The following is a 20,340-nucleotide window of genomic DNA, read 5'->3' as shown; positions in this document are numbered from 1 at the left end:
CGGATCAGCTCCAGGCATGACGAAGCGATATCGTCCTCTTTTGGAAGGCCAAACAAAGTAGTTTCGCTTTCACAGCGCCTTCACGAAATGGCGGCGGCAGCAACAATACTACAACGAGAATAAAAGTTATGCCTTCTTTCTTTGCGTGAACATTTGGGCGGAGCAAATCTTCCCACATAGTGAGGTAGACATGTGGGGGCGTGTTAGAACGAGCCGTTTTAGGTAGGCGTGGTTGACTCTTGACTTTTATAAAGAATATCTCTTTGGATTTGAGACTTTAGTCTTTGCAACTTTACAGATCTTCTTTATGCACCAAGAGCTTGTAACACTCCAAAGAGAAAGGACAAATTTAAATCGTATCATATGACCCCTTTAAATAAATGCAGTCTTCAATTATAAGAGACTTCTTTCAACAATATTTTAAAAAATCACAATTATTCTAAACTTTTGACAAATAATGTAGCAACTGGTAAAAAGAAAAAAAAGCTACATATTTTATAAGGTTCAGCAGATAATATTTTTGGTGTTATCCCATTTGCCACTAGATAACAAAGCACCATTTCTCCAGTGCGTTTCACCATGAGGCACATCAGTCTTTGTGGGCTGGGCTTGTAATCGTCTCACTGTATCATTGCATACCAAATGTATAATTTGTTTGCAGCTTATAATTCATGGAAACTTTAGCAGTCAACCCCATTTCTCACTCAACATCTGAGTGTGCTTTGTTTCAACGGTTTGATCAAACAAATGTTTGACAGAAAAACTGGAAAAAAACTTACTTTGTGGCTATTTTAGTCTGCTGTGCTCATTGTTTAATGTTTGGAGACCTTTGAGAATGAAGAGAGTCTGTTGACTTGACACATTTTCTCAAGAATAACATGGGGAGGGAATTTAAACATTGCTGATGTGGAGAGTGAAAATATCAGCAGTTAATCTGCAAAATAATAAGGCCAAAATCTGCTCCTTAAGAGATCAGTGTCTATAGTTATCACTTATAATTGTCATATGTACATTTACCTAACTTTATATATATATACACACTAAATAAACACTAGCTTTCTATTTTTTCTATTCTATCTACTTGTTTTTCTTTGTGTGTGTGTATATATGTGTGTGTGTGTGTGTGTGTGTGTATAATATATGTATGTATGTGTATGTATATATATATATACACACACCTTGCTACGTGTACTGCGTTAGGCTAACCGAGACTTGTCATTTGCACTTTTGCTCTTTTGCTCTTTTGTTAGTTTAGACTGCTTTTATTGTCCTCATTTGTAAGTCGCTTTGGATAAAAGCATCTGCTAAATAAATAAATAAATAAATACAATATATATATACACACTTTTAGATTACTTTTGACCTAACTTGTTTATCACATTGATTTATATAGGATAATCTTGTAAAAAAAATTATATAAAAATACAAACAGTAAGAAAATATATTCCATTCATTGTAATTAGCAACATGAGGTTAAACATTCAATTACATTACATCAAGGTTTTCCAAACTGGGGTTAAAGGAACTGCAGGCCCAGGGGTTCGTGAGTTTAATAAAAATATAATAATTCATAAAAATGTAAAAATAAAATTCATTTTAAAATGACATCAATCAATATAAAACACTTTTTTACATTTAAATTAAATTAAATTAATTAATCTTAATTTAACACATAAATTAAATATTTTATTTGTTTACCTGCATGTCATGTGTACATTAACCAATGACAGAGAACCATGAACATTCAAATGTGATTTAATTATTAAAATATTTCATTTTAAATCTCAGGGGTACTTCAAGTAAATATATTACGGGAAAGAGGTTCAGATGACAAAAAAAGTTTGGGAATGCCTGCATTACAAGTAAATAAGTGTAGTGGACAGCACATTCCAGGGCCCAGTTTATGGCGGGCCCCTCTCTGACTACAATAGTGGACAAAGGTTTGATACATTTTGATTGGAATTTGGTGGACTAACATAAGCAAACTGTCCAACGCCATCAGATAAAGATGCCAGGACAAAAGCCAGACACCTCTTAGAGGGCAAGAAGAAGATCTCTAGTACCAAGCCCAGGAAGGGCAGGACTTCTCACTGAACAAAATGCAGTTTCTGCCCTTCACCCACCCAGAGACTGATTCCTAAGGTTCTGGTCTGTGAAAAAATGTAAAAATAAAAATTCCTTAATTCTGAGCCTCTGGCACATGAGGGAAAAGGCAATAACGGATACCAAGTCCTGAATCTCCAGCTTTTGAGGAAGCAACAGATACAACCACGTTCTGAGCCTCCAGCCTGTGAGGAAAGAGAAACTCTATGTTCAGACTTCAGAGTCTTCGTCCCGTGAGACAACAACAGATGCAGCACATCCTGAGTCTCCATCCTAGAGAGACAAAGCGGATCGACTAAGTTCTGAGTCTCTAGCCAGAGAGGCAGAAGACACACAGACTTCTGCAACAAGGTTAAGCTCCGGCGAGCAAACTTTCACTTTAAGGTACTTTTGCTTGCGTGTTCCAGGCAAGGACCCTCTGCACCTACTCCAGGGCCACATTTGCGTGTTACAGATTTTAGGACCCTTTGGTGCTCCAGGAGATCAGCATCCTACAGCGCTTCGTGTTGAAACAGATTCCTGCTCCTTTCCCCACTGCATTGTTACCAGCACAACCAGTGGAAGAAGTCGCCGCCATCGGACCGCTCACTACAGCGAATGTAAATATCACTTATCCAAACCTCTTCCAGAGACCTTGGCATTGTTGTATATTATCAGTATATTATTTTTCTAATTTATATTAGATATCATATAGCTGATTGCAGTTGATAACAAATAATCTTTCACGTATTTGTTTGATGCATAATAAGGTTCTTCAGCTTATTTGTTTCAGAGTAGCAACAGTTTATCTTTCCAGATAACGTAGCTCTAACATAGCAACACCCAACTGAATCCCTTGCATTTTATACATTTTATGCACTTTATTTATTTTCCATTCATGGTATTAATTTAGCAGTTGTTGATTACTTTTGCCTATCTTTTGTTAATAAAATTTATTTTATTACACTTGTGTCTTCCTTGTGTTGATGATACAGAAAGAGGTTCTACAAGTTAGATATCCCACCAATCTTTCTTGTGTGATGTACTCATAACCGCACCTTAAGGTGCACGTGATCCAAAAATCATAACGTCATCGGTGACTTTAGTACCCATCACTACACTATTTCGCCTCCCTAGGTTGGCGAAAGCAAATTCAAGAAATAGCGTGAATTTGTGCATTCTAATCTATTTGAAATACAATTCCAAAAACATAGTAACACATGGTTAAATAACCCACTGAGTGATAATTCAAATAAAAATTGATGAGTTCATCAGTATGGATAACGGATACCAAGTCCTGAATCTCCAGCTTTTGAGGAAGCAACAGATACAACCACGTTCTGAGCCTCCAGCCTGTGAGGAAAGAGAAACTCTATGTTCAGACTTCAGAGTCTTCGTCCCGTGAGACAACAACAGATGCAGCACATCCTGAGTCTCCATCCTAGAGAGACAAAGCGGATCGACTAAGTTCTGAGTCTCTAGCCAGAGAGGCAGAAGACACACAGACTTCTGCAACAAGGTTAAGCTCCGGCGAGCAAACTTTCACTTTAAGGTACTTTTGCTTGCGTGTTCCAGGCAAGGACCCTCTGCACCTACTCCAGGGCCACATTTGCGTGTTACAGATTTTAGGACCCTTTGGTGCTCCAGGAGATCAGCATCCTACAGCGCTTCGTGTTGAAACAGATTCCTGCTCCTTTCCCCACTGCATTGTTACCAGCACAACCAGTGGAAGAAGTCGCCGCCATCGGACCGCTCACTACAGCGAATGTAAATATCACTTATCCAAACCTCTTCCAGAGACCTTGGCATTGTTGTATATTATCAGTATATTATTTTTCTAATTTATATTAGATATCATATAGCTGATTGCAGTTGATAACAAATAATCTTTCACGTATTTGTTTGATGCATAATAAGGTTCTTCAGCTTATTTGTTTCAGAGTAGCAACAGTTTATCTTTCCAGATAACGTAGCTCTAACATAGCAACACCCAACTGAATCCCTTGCATTTTATACATTTTATGCACTTTATTTATTTTCCATTCATGGTATTAATTTAGCAGTTGTTGATTACTTTTGCCTATCTTTTGTTAATAAAATTTATTTTATTACACTTGTGTCTTCCTTGTGTTGATGATACAGAAAGAGGTTCTACAAGTTAGATATCCCACCAATCTTTCTTATGTGATGTACTCATAACCGCACCTTAAGTGGCACGTGATCCAAAAATCATAACGTCATCGGTGACTTTAGTACCCATCACTACACTATTTCGCCTCCCTAGGTTGGCGAAAGCAAATTCAAGAAATAGCGTGAATTTGTGCATTCTAATCTATTTGAAATACAATTCCAAAAACATAGTAACACATGGTTAAATAACCCACTGAGTGATAATTCAAATAAAAATTGATGAGTTCATCAGTATGGATGCAGTGTTGAAACACTTCTTAAACCTGAAATGTTTTTTTGTAAATCCAGTGGTCAAATGCTGTGTTTGCAAATGCAAAATACCTGACTAGTGACTTGTCTTGTAGGCTATTTTAGAAAGGAATATTTAAAAGATGAAGAGGAATAATTTGAATAATTTTAGCAATGAATAATTTATTGCTATTGTGTCAATAATATGCAATCATGTAATCAATAAAAAAGTAACTGTAGTCTGATTATGAGTATTTAAAATGTAATTTAATCTAATTACAAGTACTTTATTTTTGGAATCTAATTATGTAATCCAGATTATATGTAATCAGTTACTACCCAGCTCTCTCTCTCTCTCTGTGTGTTTAGGGTGTAAAAGTATGCAAACATGACGGGTTCGGTACGCACCTCGGTTTTGATGTCACGGTTCGGTACAGCAGGGAGAAAAACGAAACCTTTTTTTTAAACGGTAGGAAATTGCTCTTTCTTTAAATAAACACATTTATAATTAACATTTTCTTACGGATACATATTTACCTCGGCTTATGCTCTAGTGAGCCCTTTTACATTAGGCCTAAGGTTACAGTTAACAACAGAGCCCAAACTTAAATTTAATATATTTTTAAATACAACAAGCAACAATCAACTTAAAAAAATTAATGCAAACATGTAAATTGCTCATTATGTCGTTTTTTAATTAACTTCTAAGTTATAAAAATTATATTTGTTGTTGAAATATAACCTATTCGTTTACACAGTGCCTCTCATAACTCGTTTCATAACATATTTTTTAAACATTGAATAATTAAGATATCAGGAACAGGTAAAGTAAAATATAATGAGTAGATGGTCTAATATTTCGCGAAATGCTCTTCTTTAGACTTCATTTATAGTAAACTAACGAGCTGTGGTCTGGACACTGATGACTTCCTGAGGTAGCCTAAATGAAATGCTATCTGACATTTTGTTTACAAGCTGTTTTATTGACGTCTTTCCGTGGTTGAAACGCTGATTGAGCGATTACATGAGGCATGAGATGTTCATTCATGTTTATTTCGCATTAAAACTATAGTAGTAAAGAGGGAGATAGGATCTCACTCACTGGTGCTCCGCGCTGCTGTTTGAAGGCGTTTCTGCGATTGGTCATGCCGCATCAAAGAGTGCCAAAACAGCATTCATCGTTTGAATTTCCTGAAAAAAAAGGACATAATTTAAAGATGAGACTTTGTTTCTTATCAAAAGTAACAATATATAAAACTGGAAGTTTCCAATGAAGTTCCGCTCCTGCAGTGGTTAAAACAATGTAGGCTATTTGTTTGGTACACATGCTACCGATCCGAAAGACCCTACATTTTTCGGGAGGAATACCTGTACCGTTACACCCCATATATATATATATATATATATATATACATACAATATTATAATAAATTATAATTTATTTATTACTTTATTTACTGTGTAGCCTACTTATTTGGTCCAAGCAAAAAGTGCTGGGAATGCTATTGTTTTTATCAGGATTATTTTTATTCATCTTTGTTCTACTATTAATCTGATTGTAAAGAACAGCGTAAATGGGAGAATATGACGGTTAAACAGAGAGTCTGAAATGTTGACTCAGGGAATGAAAAGCAAATACATGACAAATAAATATGCCTGGTATAGTGCTAATTTTGTTTCTTTATTTAATCTGTACTATAGTATGTGCATAATTACTGTATGTAGAGTACAATGATTATTTATAGTGCTTTCTCTTAATAAAGACAGAAACCTCTTATCATTGATCACTTACTTCATATTATGACGTTTTTTCACGTTTTATTGCATCACAAATCCATGGATTGGCCATGTGTGTTAGTGTGAGAGTTGCTGTTTTCTGGGTCTTTTCTTGTATATCTATAATTTTGACCCATACAGTGTATTTTTGGCGATTGCTACAAATGTCCCCGTGCAACTTAAGACTGGTTTTGTGGTCCAGGGTCACATATGATGATGCTCTCCTAATGAAGTTTAGGAGTCATAGGGCATAAGTGGACAAGGCATTACAGTAGAATGACAAGTCCATTCACGTTTTTGTTTTTAAAAATAAGCATCAAGAGATTAGGTTCAATTTACATATAACCCTATGAATATTTTAAGCAGATGTTGTTGTTGTTGTTGTTTTAAATATTCATAATTTTTTATACATTTTAAGAATCTTTTTGCCTTCACTAGTTCAAATGGTCATGAGATGCGACGAATAAATATAAAAAATTACAAATATTGAATAGTCATAAAACAAAAAACTATATTATTGTTATTATTGTTACTATTACTACTACTACTACTAATGATAATAACAAAATAATAATAAAAGAAAATAATATTAATGATACTACTAATAATAAAATAATAATAATAATGATAAATGAAAGTGTTGTTGTTGTTTAAAATAACTATAAAATATGTCTTAAAAGTCCAGCTTCTTGAAATGATGATACACTCTAAAAAATGCTGGGTTAAATACAACCCAGTGCTGGGTAAAATAGGGACAAACCCAGCAATTGGGCTGGTTTTTTTGACCCAGCGGTTGGGTTAAATGTTTAACCCAACATTCTGGGTAGTAACCCAACCGCTGGGTCGTTGTAACCCAACCGCTGGGTCAAAACAACCCAATTGCTGGGTTTGTCCCTATTTTACCCAGCACTGGGTTGTATTTAACCCGGCATTTTTTTCAAGTTAGTTCAAGTTGCCTCAATTTCCTTTATTACTAAACCTCAGTATAAGTTTGTTGATAAATATAAATTGCCATTGTATCCAAAAATCATTATTTATAACGTTCCTTTCTTCATCATAGCACATTCTTGATTGCTGAATTTCAACATAATCAAAACATGTTACGCATTATGTTTTCCACCCAACAGAACTCTAACTGCGCTCACAGTGCTGTTCTAAATATTGATGAGGTAAATGTGCAATCCATATTCCCAGTTCTTCTGTTTATTCTTCTGTTGATTAGTGTCTTTTGTCTGTTACATTGACATATATCTTTGTAGAATGAATGCATACAGAGAATTCTAGAAGATCTCCACTACTATCGGGAGACATTTAGAGCTTACGCTAACCCAGAGCTCACTAAAAGTGTAGTGAGAAGGATTGATGACCTCCTGCAGGTAAAATAAGCCAATCAACCAAACACAGACAGCTTTCTATAATTACTGTTAATTGCAAGGCTCTTTTTCACTCAGTGAATTTTCTCTCTCTCTCTCTCTCTCTCTTTGTACATTGTAATAGAACTGCTTCTCTGTCTCTGCATTGGACATCTCTCCGGCCAAGGTAAAACAGGTTATATTTATTGATAATAGACATGTAATGTTTTGAGTGCTTTCTTTTGGCCTCTGTGATCCTGTCATGTTTAAGTATGATTATGTTTTCTTCAGGTGTCTATGGATCATCAAAAATCTTTTCAAGAACGACTGCAGCTGTGCAAAGTCCTAAAGGGTTTCAACCTTCGAACAATAACAATAAATCGTGTTTTCAACTACATTTTGTCAAAATAGCAAACTAGCAGTTGCTACAGGCCAAGCACCTTTTAGTTTACTGTTACAAAAAGCAATGATTATTTATTAGTAAGTTATTTATTGTATTTAAACATTATTTATTTATGCAATAATGTATGCTATTTTATTTTTATTAAAGGTGGCCATGCACTTCAGCAAAACCTTGTTGTATAGTCATGCTTTGTCTTATGCATAATATATAATTGGTTAATAATACAATAAATATAATTTGTCTTATATAGTTGTGGTAACATGGGAGTAAGTCACAAGAGGAAATGGCTTCAACATAGTCATATTCCTAAACTGAAACAGTTTTGTGCATAGAAATGGTTATAAATAATGCAGACGGCCAATAAGGAAAGTGATTATTCAGATTATCCTTTCTTTCTAAGATAGCCTATTACTGTCATTCAAAGATACGATTATATAACAAAGGCATTGTATATTATAGTCTGGTAATTGCTTAACAGGTGTACTAATTTCCATTCTTATATTACCAATACAACTACATACTAATTCTTCTCTACTTCCCTATACACTCTAAAAAATGCTGGGTTAAATACAACCCAGTGCTGGGTAAAATAGGGACAAACCCAGCAATTGGGTTGTTTTGACCCAGCGGTTGGGTTACTACCCAGAAGGCTGGGTTAAACATTTAACCCAACCGCTGGGTCAAAACAGCCCAATTGCTGGGTTTGTCCCTATTTTACCCAGCACTGGGTTGTATTTAACCCAGCATTTTTTTGAGTGTACCTTTCTGAACTGGTCAAAATGACTGGCATTTTGCAGTTTCATCATCAGTGTTACCAAATATTGAGAAATTCTAATTTTCTTTTGGTTTTATACAAGCCAATGCTTAATGACCACAAACAATTGCTGTCATCATAAAAGGAAGTCTCCAACCACTTGGATTACTACATTGTAATTTCAAGAAACATTTTCAAGGACAAAATCTTAGAATATTCTTATTTCATTTCAGCCATAGAAAGAGAAAAAAAGTGGTCAAGGTGCTAAAAAATTAATTAAAAGGGGAATTTAGTGAGAAAATTAATATGAACACAACCACCTCTTATTCTTATAAAGAAATGGTTCTTATGTCTCAACTGTATTTCTGAATTTGTTTGAGGAGTTACAAAGATACAAACTAACAGCAGTGCTGATCCTAGACTTCTGGGGGCATTTTACCGTGTTTCACTCCGTCTCGAATCCTCTCGCGGAAAGCGCTTGAGAAACAGTGTCTCTTCTGCGGCTTGGTACGCTTTCAACTCGTTTTTTTAGTCTCGAGCAAGACTGTACGACATTCACATTACATGATTTGACTGATTTTTATGTAGAAAGGGTGACATCGCACCGCATTAAAATAAATGATTATTCATGTTTTCATAACTGCTGGCCAAAATAAAAAACGAAACTAAAATTAAATAATCTTTGAGAGCAAGGGGGCCCCCCTGGTGTTTCGGGGGCCCTACGCAGCTTGCGTATTTTGCGTATAGAGAGGATCGGCTCTACTGTGTTCGCCTCAACTAAAATAACTGGAACACATTCATACTAGGCCTACAAACAAACATAAACGTTTTAAATTATGGGAGGCACTTCAGGTTTGGGGATATTCCACTCAAAAATACCAAAACAAATAATTTCAAATAATAAGGTTGCATTACAAATCGTCTGTATCCGTCAATTTGACAGAATAAGCGGAACATTTTCCTTCATGTTCCATATTGAGATGTCAGGAGAATAACGTAATGCTTGGTATTTTAATGTGACACCGTAAAAAGAATATACACAAAGAACTCTTTTTAATCTGCTGTATTTTTTCCTTCTAAATATTTTTTTCCCTTTGCATTTCACTTGAGGCTGGTTCTAAACATTTGGAGGCCCTAAAATCCATGTTAGGGCCCCCCCCCACCTCCAATAAAATCACTTGAAACAAATATGATTCCTAACCTTTTTATTTAAATTTTTTTTATATTTTTTACATTTCCAAAACGTGTTTGACATGATGGATGGCATAGATCTTCAGTTGAGATGCGATTTTAAAATGGATAAACTACCTGTGAAATTAGCTAAATTTCACAAACAAGCTTTATTGGCCTGGATGCTCGTGTTTAAGCACAATTTTTCCCCAATAAATATGTTATTTGAAAAATAGATGTATTCGATATAAAAATAAATCTCTCTTTTATAAAAGTTGGTATGAAAATTATATTGTTAGTTAGACAACTTTTAAATTCAAATGGTAATTTTTTATCTTATAGTGAATTTTTGGATAAATTTGGTTTTCCAGTTACGCCAAAAAGTGTATGCTGTTGTATTTGATGCCATACGTCAACAAGTTGTCCATATTATAAGAGCTTGTGGAAGTGATTCGTCTGAGGAAATATATGTTAAAGACAGCATGTTTCTAGGAAGCATTGATATTCTTAAACAAAGTTGTACTAATAAATATATTAGGAATATTATAACAGGTGATACAGCAACTTATAAAAGCTTATTGTGGACCAATGTATTTAGAAATATAAATTGGAATTAAGCTTGGCGTATTTGTGAAATATACTGTTTAAATAATAAAGTAAAAGAGGTTACATTTAAAATTTTAGATGGTATATATCCAACTAAAAGTGTGTGAGAGAGATTTAATTTGGATATTGATTATTCCTGTGATTTTTGTTCAATGGAAAATAAGTCTATTGTCGATCTGTTTTGTAAATGTATACACAAGGATTTTCTGGGTGGATATGGAAAATTTTAATAGAAGGAAAACAAATATTATATCCTCCTGACTACCAGGAAAAAAACAGTTTTGTGAATGTAGTATTTTGTCATGTCATTACATTGTTTAGAGCAGTGGTTCCCAACCCTGGTCCTGGAGGCACCCCAGCACTGCACATTTTGCATGTCTCCTTTCTCTGACACACCACTTTCAGGTCTTGGACCAGGGCTGTCCATACTCGGTTCTGGAGGGCCGGTGTCCTGCAGAGTTTAGCTCCAACTTGCCTCAACACACCTGACTGAAAGTTTCTATGCCTAGTAAGAGCTTGATTAGCTGGATCAGGTGTGTTTAATTAGGGTTGGAGCTAAACTCTGTAGGACACCGGCCCTCCAGGACCGAGTATGGACAGCCCTGTCTTGGAGTCTCTACTAATGAGCTGATGACCTGAATCAGGTGTGTTTGGAACCACTGGTTTAGAGCAGTGGTTCCCAACCCTGGTCCTGGAGGCACCCTAACACTGCACATTTTGCATGTCTCCTTTCTCTGACACACCAATTTCAGGTCTTGGAGTCTCTACTAATGAGCCGATGGCCGATGTTTGGGTGCCTCTATAGGACCAGGGCTGGGAACCACTGGTTTAGAGCATAAGAAACATTTTGAACGATACAATTTTTGAAAAATGATATTTTATGTTATGCCTCTGTAGAGGACATCGGGACTTTAAAAAGTCCTGTTTTAAAAAAAAAATAAGAATAGACAAGAAAAGGCAAAAAGAGTGGGATTTTTGTTTTAATCAGAAATCAATTTTCATTTTTTTATACCAAACTTTATATAAAGATGATTCTCAACTATGTTATGAAAGATATTTTTAAAAAACATTTTTCTTTATGCAAAATGTGTGTAAAATGGCCATAAGTTTTTCCAATATATGAAATGTATCTATAAACTGTATCTAATTTGCATATTAATGTGTTTTTGGGGCAACATAGAATGAACAAATAGGTGCAATAATGGGAGTAATAATTAGCAAGATTTTCATATAAATATCTAATATTTAATAGGAATATTGATATATACTTTTTTTCTCTATTCATTTGTTGTGTCTCCCAAATTGTGTAATAAACATGCTTTAATTCCTGGTGTCCTCTACAGTGGACATGTATGAAATTGATGTCCTGTTTCATAACAGAAGGTCACATTTTGATAACCCCATAACATTTTCCTGAGATGTTTATTTATGACAAACAATTTGTCAATTAGTCAGATTTAAATGATAATTACAAAATATTACATTTGATCACTAAATGAATGTCAGCCATTTTTAAAGACCAAAGAGAGGGAGTGGCCATGGTGAAACATCCAATCATTTGGTATCTCTGGAAAGCCCTGAATGTGCTCTGTGCAGGACATAAAAATATATAACGTCTCAGGGAAATCGCTAAAACATAATGACCTCTACAGTGGACAAAACTCCATAGCTGGTAGTCAGGAGGATATTCAAGTTAAATCATTTTGATATATGTATGTATTATTCAGAGGTGTAAAGAGTACCTAAAAACCATACTTGAGTAAAAGTACAGATACCTTACAGTGAAAATTACTCCACTACACGTTACAAGTCACCAATTCCAAAACAACTTGAGTAAAAGTCTTAGAGTATCTGATTTTAACAGTACTTAAGTATTGTACTTATACTAAATATAGGCTCAACGATGCACTAGTCAAAGAGACATGCCAGTGATAAACTGTAACGTTGTGGAGAAGCTGGGGAAAAAGGGAGAGACAAGGATCTATGTGCAGGTATTTAATGGAAAAGCTAGAACAAACAATAAGCCAAAAACCAAAGGGAACAAAGAACAGAATGACTGGTAAACAGACTACCATTACATTCAACAACTCACAAGGAACTAAAGGAAAAACTAGGGCTATATATACACACATGGGGCTAACAAGCTGAACAAGATAAGACACACCTGGGGAGACTAATCAAGGGGAACCAATAAACAAACGGACTACAAACTGACTACAAACACCACGGGAGACAGGAAGTGACATAAAAGTCCAGGGCAAGGCACAGAGAGCATGAAACAAAAACAAGAAAGAGTTGATTTATTTTCTAAAACCAAATAACTAAAGCTGAACACCTTAAAATGACAAAACAAACAAACAAACAAAAAAACAATATATTTCAAAAGGGGAACCAATAAACAAACGGACTACAAACTGACTACAAACACCACGGGAGACAGGAAGTGACATAAAAGTCCAGGGCAAGGCACAGAGAGCACGAAACAAAAACAAGAAAGAGTTGATTTATTTTCTAAAACCAAATAACTAAAGCTGAACACCTTAAAATTACAAAACAAACAAACAAACAAAAACTATCTTTCAAAAAGGTATCTTCAGTATAATGGATAAATAAAATAATGTTAAGTAAAATTAAAAAGCCGAAGCCTTCTAACAGTGGATGTGCTGGTTTGGGCCTCATTGCCGGCTGCAGTCATGTCCTCATCTCATATATAAAACACCTCTGATTCACAAATACTTGCTAAGGAACTCGCATTCACATAAAGTAGCCTTGTTGACAAGTTTGGGTGAGTAAGGGCAAAACGCACAAGATGCAGTACTCTCAGTGACCTGTAGGTAGCAGTATCACGTCTTTTGTAGCAGAAATAAACCGCTGCAGAAAAAGTTAGGTCCATGCAAAATGTAATGTGTAACTGCAACACTCATTTCAAATGTAGTGGAGTAAAGAGTACAGATACTCATTCAAAAATGTAGTGAAGTAAAGAGTAAAAGTTGCTAATATCTTTGATACTCAGTACAACTACAAAGTATCCGAAAATATACTCAAGTACAGTAACTAATTACATTTACCCCAATACTTTACACCTCTGCGTATTATTCCAGTGAAAGTAATAATAATAATTTTACTTTACTCGTACAGCTTTTTACTATTTTGGGAACATTTCCCATACATAAGAAGAAATGGTCAGGATCCAAGCCAAATTGCATTCATTTTCTTCAGGAGACTAAGAACTGCTGCACCAGTTTGGAGAACATTGTAGCAAAGAAGACTTGTAATATTTTTCCACAAATTTTTGATTAAATGAATCAATGGTTTGTACACTCTGGCATGTTTTTATATACATTTTTGTAAACTGTTGTATATTAAAAAAAAAAAAAAAAAAAAAAAAATGTGACGCATCTGACGCCATCCGCGCGCTCCAGTAACACGGCAGGATTTAGGACCCGGCGGGATTCTATCCGGTACATCCAGGCACAGCTCAAGGCTAGCGACCATCGGAATGAAAATGCCGTCGTCTTTATTCAGCATTTCTCTGGTTTCTTTTATACTGGTTTTTATTGCGTCACATTTCGGAGAGGTGTTAGCTGATGACAAAGAACGAGGTAAAAATATCTATAAATTTAGACATTTAAGCAAAATAATCCCTATGAACGCTAGCTGTGCTAGACCACCGGTTTCTGACCCGAAACGCGGATCTAAAGTAACACCCGATTGAGCGAAATTACTCAGTACTGTCTCAGTGAGGCTAAATGTCTACTGCTAATATATCCCATGAAGGTGAAATAGTATGTTTTAAGTGATGAGCTCATTATAAACCTAAATCGATGGGATTTTGCAGCCGCGATTAAGAATAGTAATCATGCAAAATGATCAGATTATGTATTTTGACTGGCGTGCCTCTGACATTGCATTGTGTATTGGACGAAAGACTGATTAAATCTCTGACCACAGGCGCATTGTTGCAGATCTCTTTGTTCTGTGGTTGTAGTCGTGGCTTGTTCCAACAGGTACTCTTGCACCTAACCGGATGTATGAGTTAAATATTTATAATGGACGTGTACAGGTGCATCTCAAGTCAGCAGAAGGAAGCATGAAGTGCTCTAAAATTTCCTGGTAGATGGCTGCGTTGACTGTGGACTTCAGAAAACACAGTGGACCATTTTCCAGCAGGACTTGGCACCTGCCCACACTGCCAAAGCACCAAAAGCTGGTTCAATGACCATGGTGTTACTGTGCTTGATTGGCCTGCAAACTCGCCTGACCTGAACCCCATAGAGAATCTATGGAGTATTGTCAAGAGGAAGATGAGAGACACCAGACCCAACAATGCAGATGACCTGAAGGCCGCTATCAAAGAAACCTGGGCTTCCATACCACCTCAGCAGTGCCACAGGCTGATTGTCTCCATGCCACGCCGCACTGATGCAGTAATTCATGTAAAAGGAGGCCCAACCAAGTATTGAGTACATGTACAGTAAATGAACATACTTTCCAGAAGGCCAACAATTCACTAAAAATGTTTTTTTTTTATTGGTCTTATGAAGTATTCTAATTTGTTGAGATAGTGAATTGGTGGGTTTTTGTGAAATGTGAGCCAAAATCATCACAATTAAAAGAACCAAAGACTTAAACTACTTCAGTCTGTGTGCACTGAATTTATTTAATACACGAGTTTCACAATTTGAGTTGAATTACTGAAATAAATGAACTTTTCCATGACATTCTAATTTATCGAGATGCACCTGTGTGTGTGTATTATTTAAGGATTTGGGGACCATATTCACTGGCGGAGCCTTGAGGATGGGAAGAAGGAGGCTGAAGCAAGGTACAGCTGGCTTGATCTAGTTTGCCAATATCCTTTGTACTTTGTAACATTGTAGTTTATTTATTTCTATAAAAGGTAGGCCTATACCAGACTTTCAGAAATATAATCTGGTCAGGTCCAGGCACTTAACCCTATAAAGCCTGCTGTATCATATTTGTGTCAAACAGTATCAAGTGCTCTAAATTATTACATGATCAGTTGTATACAATCTACTACATGCCTTCCGTTACTTGACTGATAATGTGTATATATATATATATATAGTAGGCCTATACCAGACTTTCAGAAATATAATCTGGTCAGGTCCAGGCACTTAACCCTATAAAGCCTGCTGTATCATATTTGTGTCAAACAGTATCAAGTGCTCTAAATTATTACATGATCAGTTGTTACTACATTACTACATGCCTTCTGTTACTTGACTGATAATGTGTATATATATATATATATATATATATATATATATATATATATATATTTGCATGCATGCATACATACACATACATGCGCGCACACACACACACACACACACACACACACATATATATATATGTATATATATGTGTGTGTGTGTGTGTGTGTGTGTGTATGTATGTATGTATGCATGCATGCATGTATGTAAATAATATTTATTGATTTATTAAATTATTATAATTTTTTTTTGTAGAAATTAAAGCCATTTTAGTATAATTCTAAAAATGTTCCTCTTCAGGTTGTGGTACATGTTTGTTTTTTGGCTGTGAAATCTTCACAGATGTTTATAAATTAAAAGTTACAGTAACTTTTATTTTGTTTGTAATATTTCTAAATGAACACTTACTGGACTGAAGTTTACTTGATTATCCTATTTTATTAATATAATTTTTTTTTATGTATCTAATGTGACGTATCAGGCTTTTGAGGAACGTTTGTTTGTACATCTCTGAATCATCGTTGTACTGCATTATATTTGTTGCCCCCCACAATAAAACCTACAGAACTTTGATCATAAAACTAAGCGTTTAAATATCATCTTACTAAGACATATTATTGGAATATATGCAGTGACTATATAGAGTATTATGTAAGGGATAATGGTGTATCAAATGTGATACTCAATAAAGTAACCACAAAAAAAAAGTCCTAGCAGAATGGAATTACATTAGCCATTGTTCAGTGAGGGACTGAGTTATCTTGCATGAAGTTGGCATCTTGCAACGTTTGCTTTTGTTTTAAAAGTGATTTCCAAATGTAATTCTGATCTTGTTCTGTCCAGTGGGCTCCCTCTGATGGTCATTATTCACAAGACTTGGTGTGGAGCCTGTAAAGGTATGATGCTGGTTGAGTTATTGAGTTATACACCGGAATATCCGGAACTTTTCCAATTCGTCTTGAAAAAGGCTGTGCTGCTCGATATTTTTGTGGAAACCGTGATACATTTGATGAATTTGAAAGTTCAAAAGTCTTATTTGAAGTCTATTTTTTTCACAATGTAAAAATCTTCACTGTCACGTTTGATCAATATTATATTTCTTAATCACAAAAAAAAGTTTGAACGGTAGTAATGTATGATGTATGAATGGCTTATTCTGTTACCTTGAAGTGTACAGATGATTTATGATGTTTTAAAAATAACTTTAGCATTAAAGCCCAAGTTTGCTGAATCAAAGGACATCTCTGAGTTGGCTCACAACTTTGTCATGGTTAACTTGGAGGTGAGGAGCTCTTCTTCTTATTTACTTTATACATTTTACAAAATGCATATTGTAGATGGTTTGAAAAAAAAAAATATATATATATATATACACGCCACATGTAGTAATACACATATTCTCAAGAAGGTATGTGTTATTATATTGCATATTCTCATTGCATGTCCCATGTGGCTTTAGGATGAAGAGGAGCCAAAAGATGAGGCCTTTAGCCCAGATGGCGGTTACATTCCAAGAATACTTTTCCTTGGTAGGTCATATACATAAACAAATTGACTAAGCAAATGCACTCGTTTAGAACATCAACCCTTGTTTAAAGGTAGACTGTCTTTTTTTCCTTTTTTTTTTGTTCTTTGGTAAGATCCCACTGGTAAAGTCCACTCGGAGATCACGAACAAGAATGGCAACCCCAACTACAAATACTTCTACAGCAATGCAGATCAAGGTAAGACATTCGAAGACAAATGAAATTTAAAAGACACATATACATATATAAATCTATATTTATTTCATTCATTATTGCCGGCCACTTTTTTTTTTAGCAGCGCTGTTTTTTTTAAAGTATTTTTTTCATTTCATTTTTCTCAAGTCAAACCAACCAGCTACAAGTGAATCACAACATTACAAACGTTCATTTGAAGTATTTGAAAATCAGACACAAAAAAAAAACAAAGGTTCAAGACTCTGTACTTAACGCTTAAGTGAAGGAAAGAACTACAATCCCACGAACCACTGCAACTGTCCATTTAAAGTTGTTGATTGTAGACATATAGAAACAATATATTAAGTTTATTGCAAAATATGCATATATATTCAAATATTTTACTGTTCTGAGCACGGGAGGACCAACTTGATTCGTGATGCTTCATGGGAGTGGGCGGAGCTTAGCACTCGATTTGATTGCTTCGACTCTTTGTGGGTAATGCAGTTTTTCACTAGGAATTCCACTGTTAAACACGATCATTTAAAACGAGTTCAATAATGCGAACTGATGGCTTCAACAAAAGCGTATACCTTTGATTAACGTCCTCAGCGCTCACAGTAGGTCTGCTTTAAAGGATACACTGTAGAAAATGCTGGGTTAATTACAATCCAGTGCTGGGTTAAATAGGGACAAACCCAGCAATTGGGCTGTTTTGACCCAGCGGTTGGGTTAAATATTTAACCCAACCTTCTGGGTAGTAACCCAACCGCTGGGTCAAAACAACCCAATTGCTGGGTTTGTCCCTATTTTACCCAGCACTGGGTTGTATTTAACCCAGCATTTTTTAGAGTGTATCGTTAAAAAAATGTATTTCCCTGTAAAGAAAATGAATGGCATTTTTTAACTTCTTGAATCCGACTGTCGCATTCTATAGAATAGGAACGCAATAGTTCTGACGTAACACATTTTGCGAAAACATTTCAGAATATTTCGCAAAAATGTTGTCATCACAATATAGTGCATTATTTACATCATAAATGCATCATAAAGAATGCATTCTATTGACTTGATCTGTGCCTGAAATGAGTAGTTTTCACTCGCTTTGCTTCAAATAGTCAACTTTCCAGTGGCAATGCAAAACAGGATTGACTGTGTTTACAGTCCATTCTAGAGATGAATTTGAAAAACAAATGAGATTTTATGTGCAAAGTGAACAAAACGAGTGACATGTTACTTGACCACATTTTTCTTCCGTGTGCAGTTGTGGCTAGCATGAAGGAAGCTCAAGAGAAGCTGACTGGTGATGCCTTCAGGACCGTTCACATCGGGGATGAACTCTAAGAAGGGCAAAAGCAGCATGGAAAGATCTTAGCCAGTACACATTAGAGCCATCCATCACCAACCTCAACTCCTGTCATTTAATTTGATCTACTATAGCACAAGACAAGCTTAAAAAAATGAAGGAATTTATAATGCATTTACGGATTATATTTCAAGGTATCGCAGCTTGCGGTAGATTGGCTTATTATTTTGAGAACCAAAGCATACTTACTGTCCATGTCACATAATGGGTGCTAAAAGTTTTTTTTTTTTTCATCATCTTGCATTTCAGAAGATCAAAGCTGACGTGTCCATATTGATTATTCATGTTGAAAACATTTGACCCTCTTGACTGCATTCTTAAGGCACTCCACATTTTTTCTGACTAAGAAACACGCCAGTAAGGCATTTCTCATGTGCTTCCAAGCCATATCTTGTAAGCTGTGGTAAAACTGATCCAGTTACACAGTCACTTATACGAAGAGCCTTATAAACCCTAAACTGTACCCACCTAAAAACTATGTATGTTTTCATGAGCGTACCAGTTCTATTGTGTTAACGTTTTTAGAAATGCTAATAGTATCTCTTAAACTGGCCAAGTTTTTGTCCTCAATATATGGAGTCGCCTTTAATTTTAAATACAGATTTTTACTATTGACAGTACCTGTAATTTAAGGCCTATAATGTGAGGTGGCACTACTTTTTCTTTTTTCTTCCTTTTTTTGGGGGATTGAGAGGGAATTGTCTGTCTTCACCCTACTGTATTTTTTACCAATATGTAAAATGAGGCTACAAATAAAGTTGATATAAAATATTGTAATATAGTTATTTTTCAGTGTTAGCTTACAGAGTAGAGTGACCAATACTTAAATCTATTATGGTATTTGTTGCATTGTGTTAAAACAGGATTTGTGCATAATATAAATTTTTGCAAAATTAAGTTGACGACCCATCAGTAAAGAGACACACTTACACAAACAAAACAACAACAAAATAATAAAGCGTGTATCATAAAATGATTCCTAAACTACCATTCAAAGGATTGGGGTCAGTAAGTTTTTTTATTATTTTTAAATAATACTTTTATTCATCAAGGATGCATTGAATTTACCATAAGTGACAGTAAAGACATGTATAATGTCACAAGATTTCTAATTTAAATGCAGCCTTGGTGAGCTTAAGAGACATTAAAAAAAAAAAGTTAAAATATCTTGCAGGAAGGAAGATCAAAGTTGGCACACCACAGCTCCAAAAGTAGAACAATATTTATGTTCTCACCACAGGTGACGTTTTGAGCCTAAAAGCTCTTCATCAGACGATTAGGCTCGAAACGTCACCTGTGGTGAGAACTTAAATATTTTTCTAATTTTGGAGCTGGGTGTGCCAACTTATGCAATTTTTTGTGGTTGAGCACCCACATTGAGCTCTTGGACTGTTGGATGTGTGCACTTCAGGTGTAATTCTTTATAAAATAACTTACAGTCCTTTTCAGTAGTATTTTCAGTAGTGTAAACGCATT

At 35.3% G+C, this 20,340-nt stretch overlaps 1 protein-coding gene and 1 long non-coding RNA gene across 2 annotated transcripts in view; both read left to right on the top strand.

Annotated features, from left to right (window-relative positions):
* The window catches only part of LOC107566462 (uncharacterized), a 10,822-nt gene extending 5,875 nt beyond the window's left edge, over positions 1-4,947 (top strand). Inside the window, exon 3 of the long non-coding RNA XR_001606513.1 lies at positions 4,870-4,947. This is a non-coding gene — a long non-coding RNA (uncharacterized lncRNA). The remainder of the gene's footprint in view (positions 1-4,869) is intronic.
* Positions 4,948-13,995: 9,048 nt separating this feature from the next.
* On the top strand, positions 13,996-19,512 carry LOC107566463 (thioredoxin domain-containing protein 12-like). Its single transcript, XM_016251924.1, has 7 exons — positions 13,996-14,163; positions 15,326-15,386; positions 16,642-16,694; positions 17,007-17,080; positions 17,258-17,327; positions 17,439-17,522; positions 18,763-19,512. Exons 1-7 carry the CDS (start codon positions 14,061-14,063, stop codon positions 18,840-18,842), a joined length of 525 nt encoding a protein of 174 aa, XP_016107410.1. The 5' UTR covers positions 13,996-14,060; the 3' UTR covers positions 18,843-19,512.
* The last annotated feature ends 828 nt before the right edge of the window (positions 19,513-20,340 follow it).

The sequence above is a fragment of the Sinocyclocheilus grahami genome, unplaced genomic scaffold (genome assembly GCF_001515645.1).
Source record: "Sinocyclocheilus grahami isolate Dianchi unplaced genomic scaffold, SAMN03320097.WGS_v1.1 scaffold1077.1, whole genome shotgun sequence".
NCBI lineage: Eukaryota > Metazoa > Chordata > Actinopteri > Cypriniformes > Cyprinidae > Sinocyclocheilus > Sinocyclocheilus grahami.
This window is presented reverse-complemented; position numbering and strand designations above follow the sequence as displayed.

Excerpts from the sequence above, each read along its gene's own strand:
- LOC107566463 (XM_016251924.1), top strand. The coding sequence starts at position 14,061 with ATGAAAATGCCGTCGTCTTTATTCAGCATTTCTCTGGTTTCTTTTATA. Across the intron at positions 16,695-17,006 it reads TTGGTGTGGAGCCTGTAAAG|CATTAAAGCCCAAGTTTGCT; the intron begins GTATGATGCTGG and ends AAATAACTTTAG. Across the intron at positions 17,523-18,762 it reads CTACAGCAATGCAGATCAAG|TTGTGGCTAGCATGAAGGAA; the intron begins GTAAGACATTCG and ends TTCCGTGTGCAG.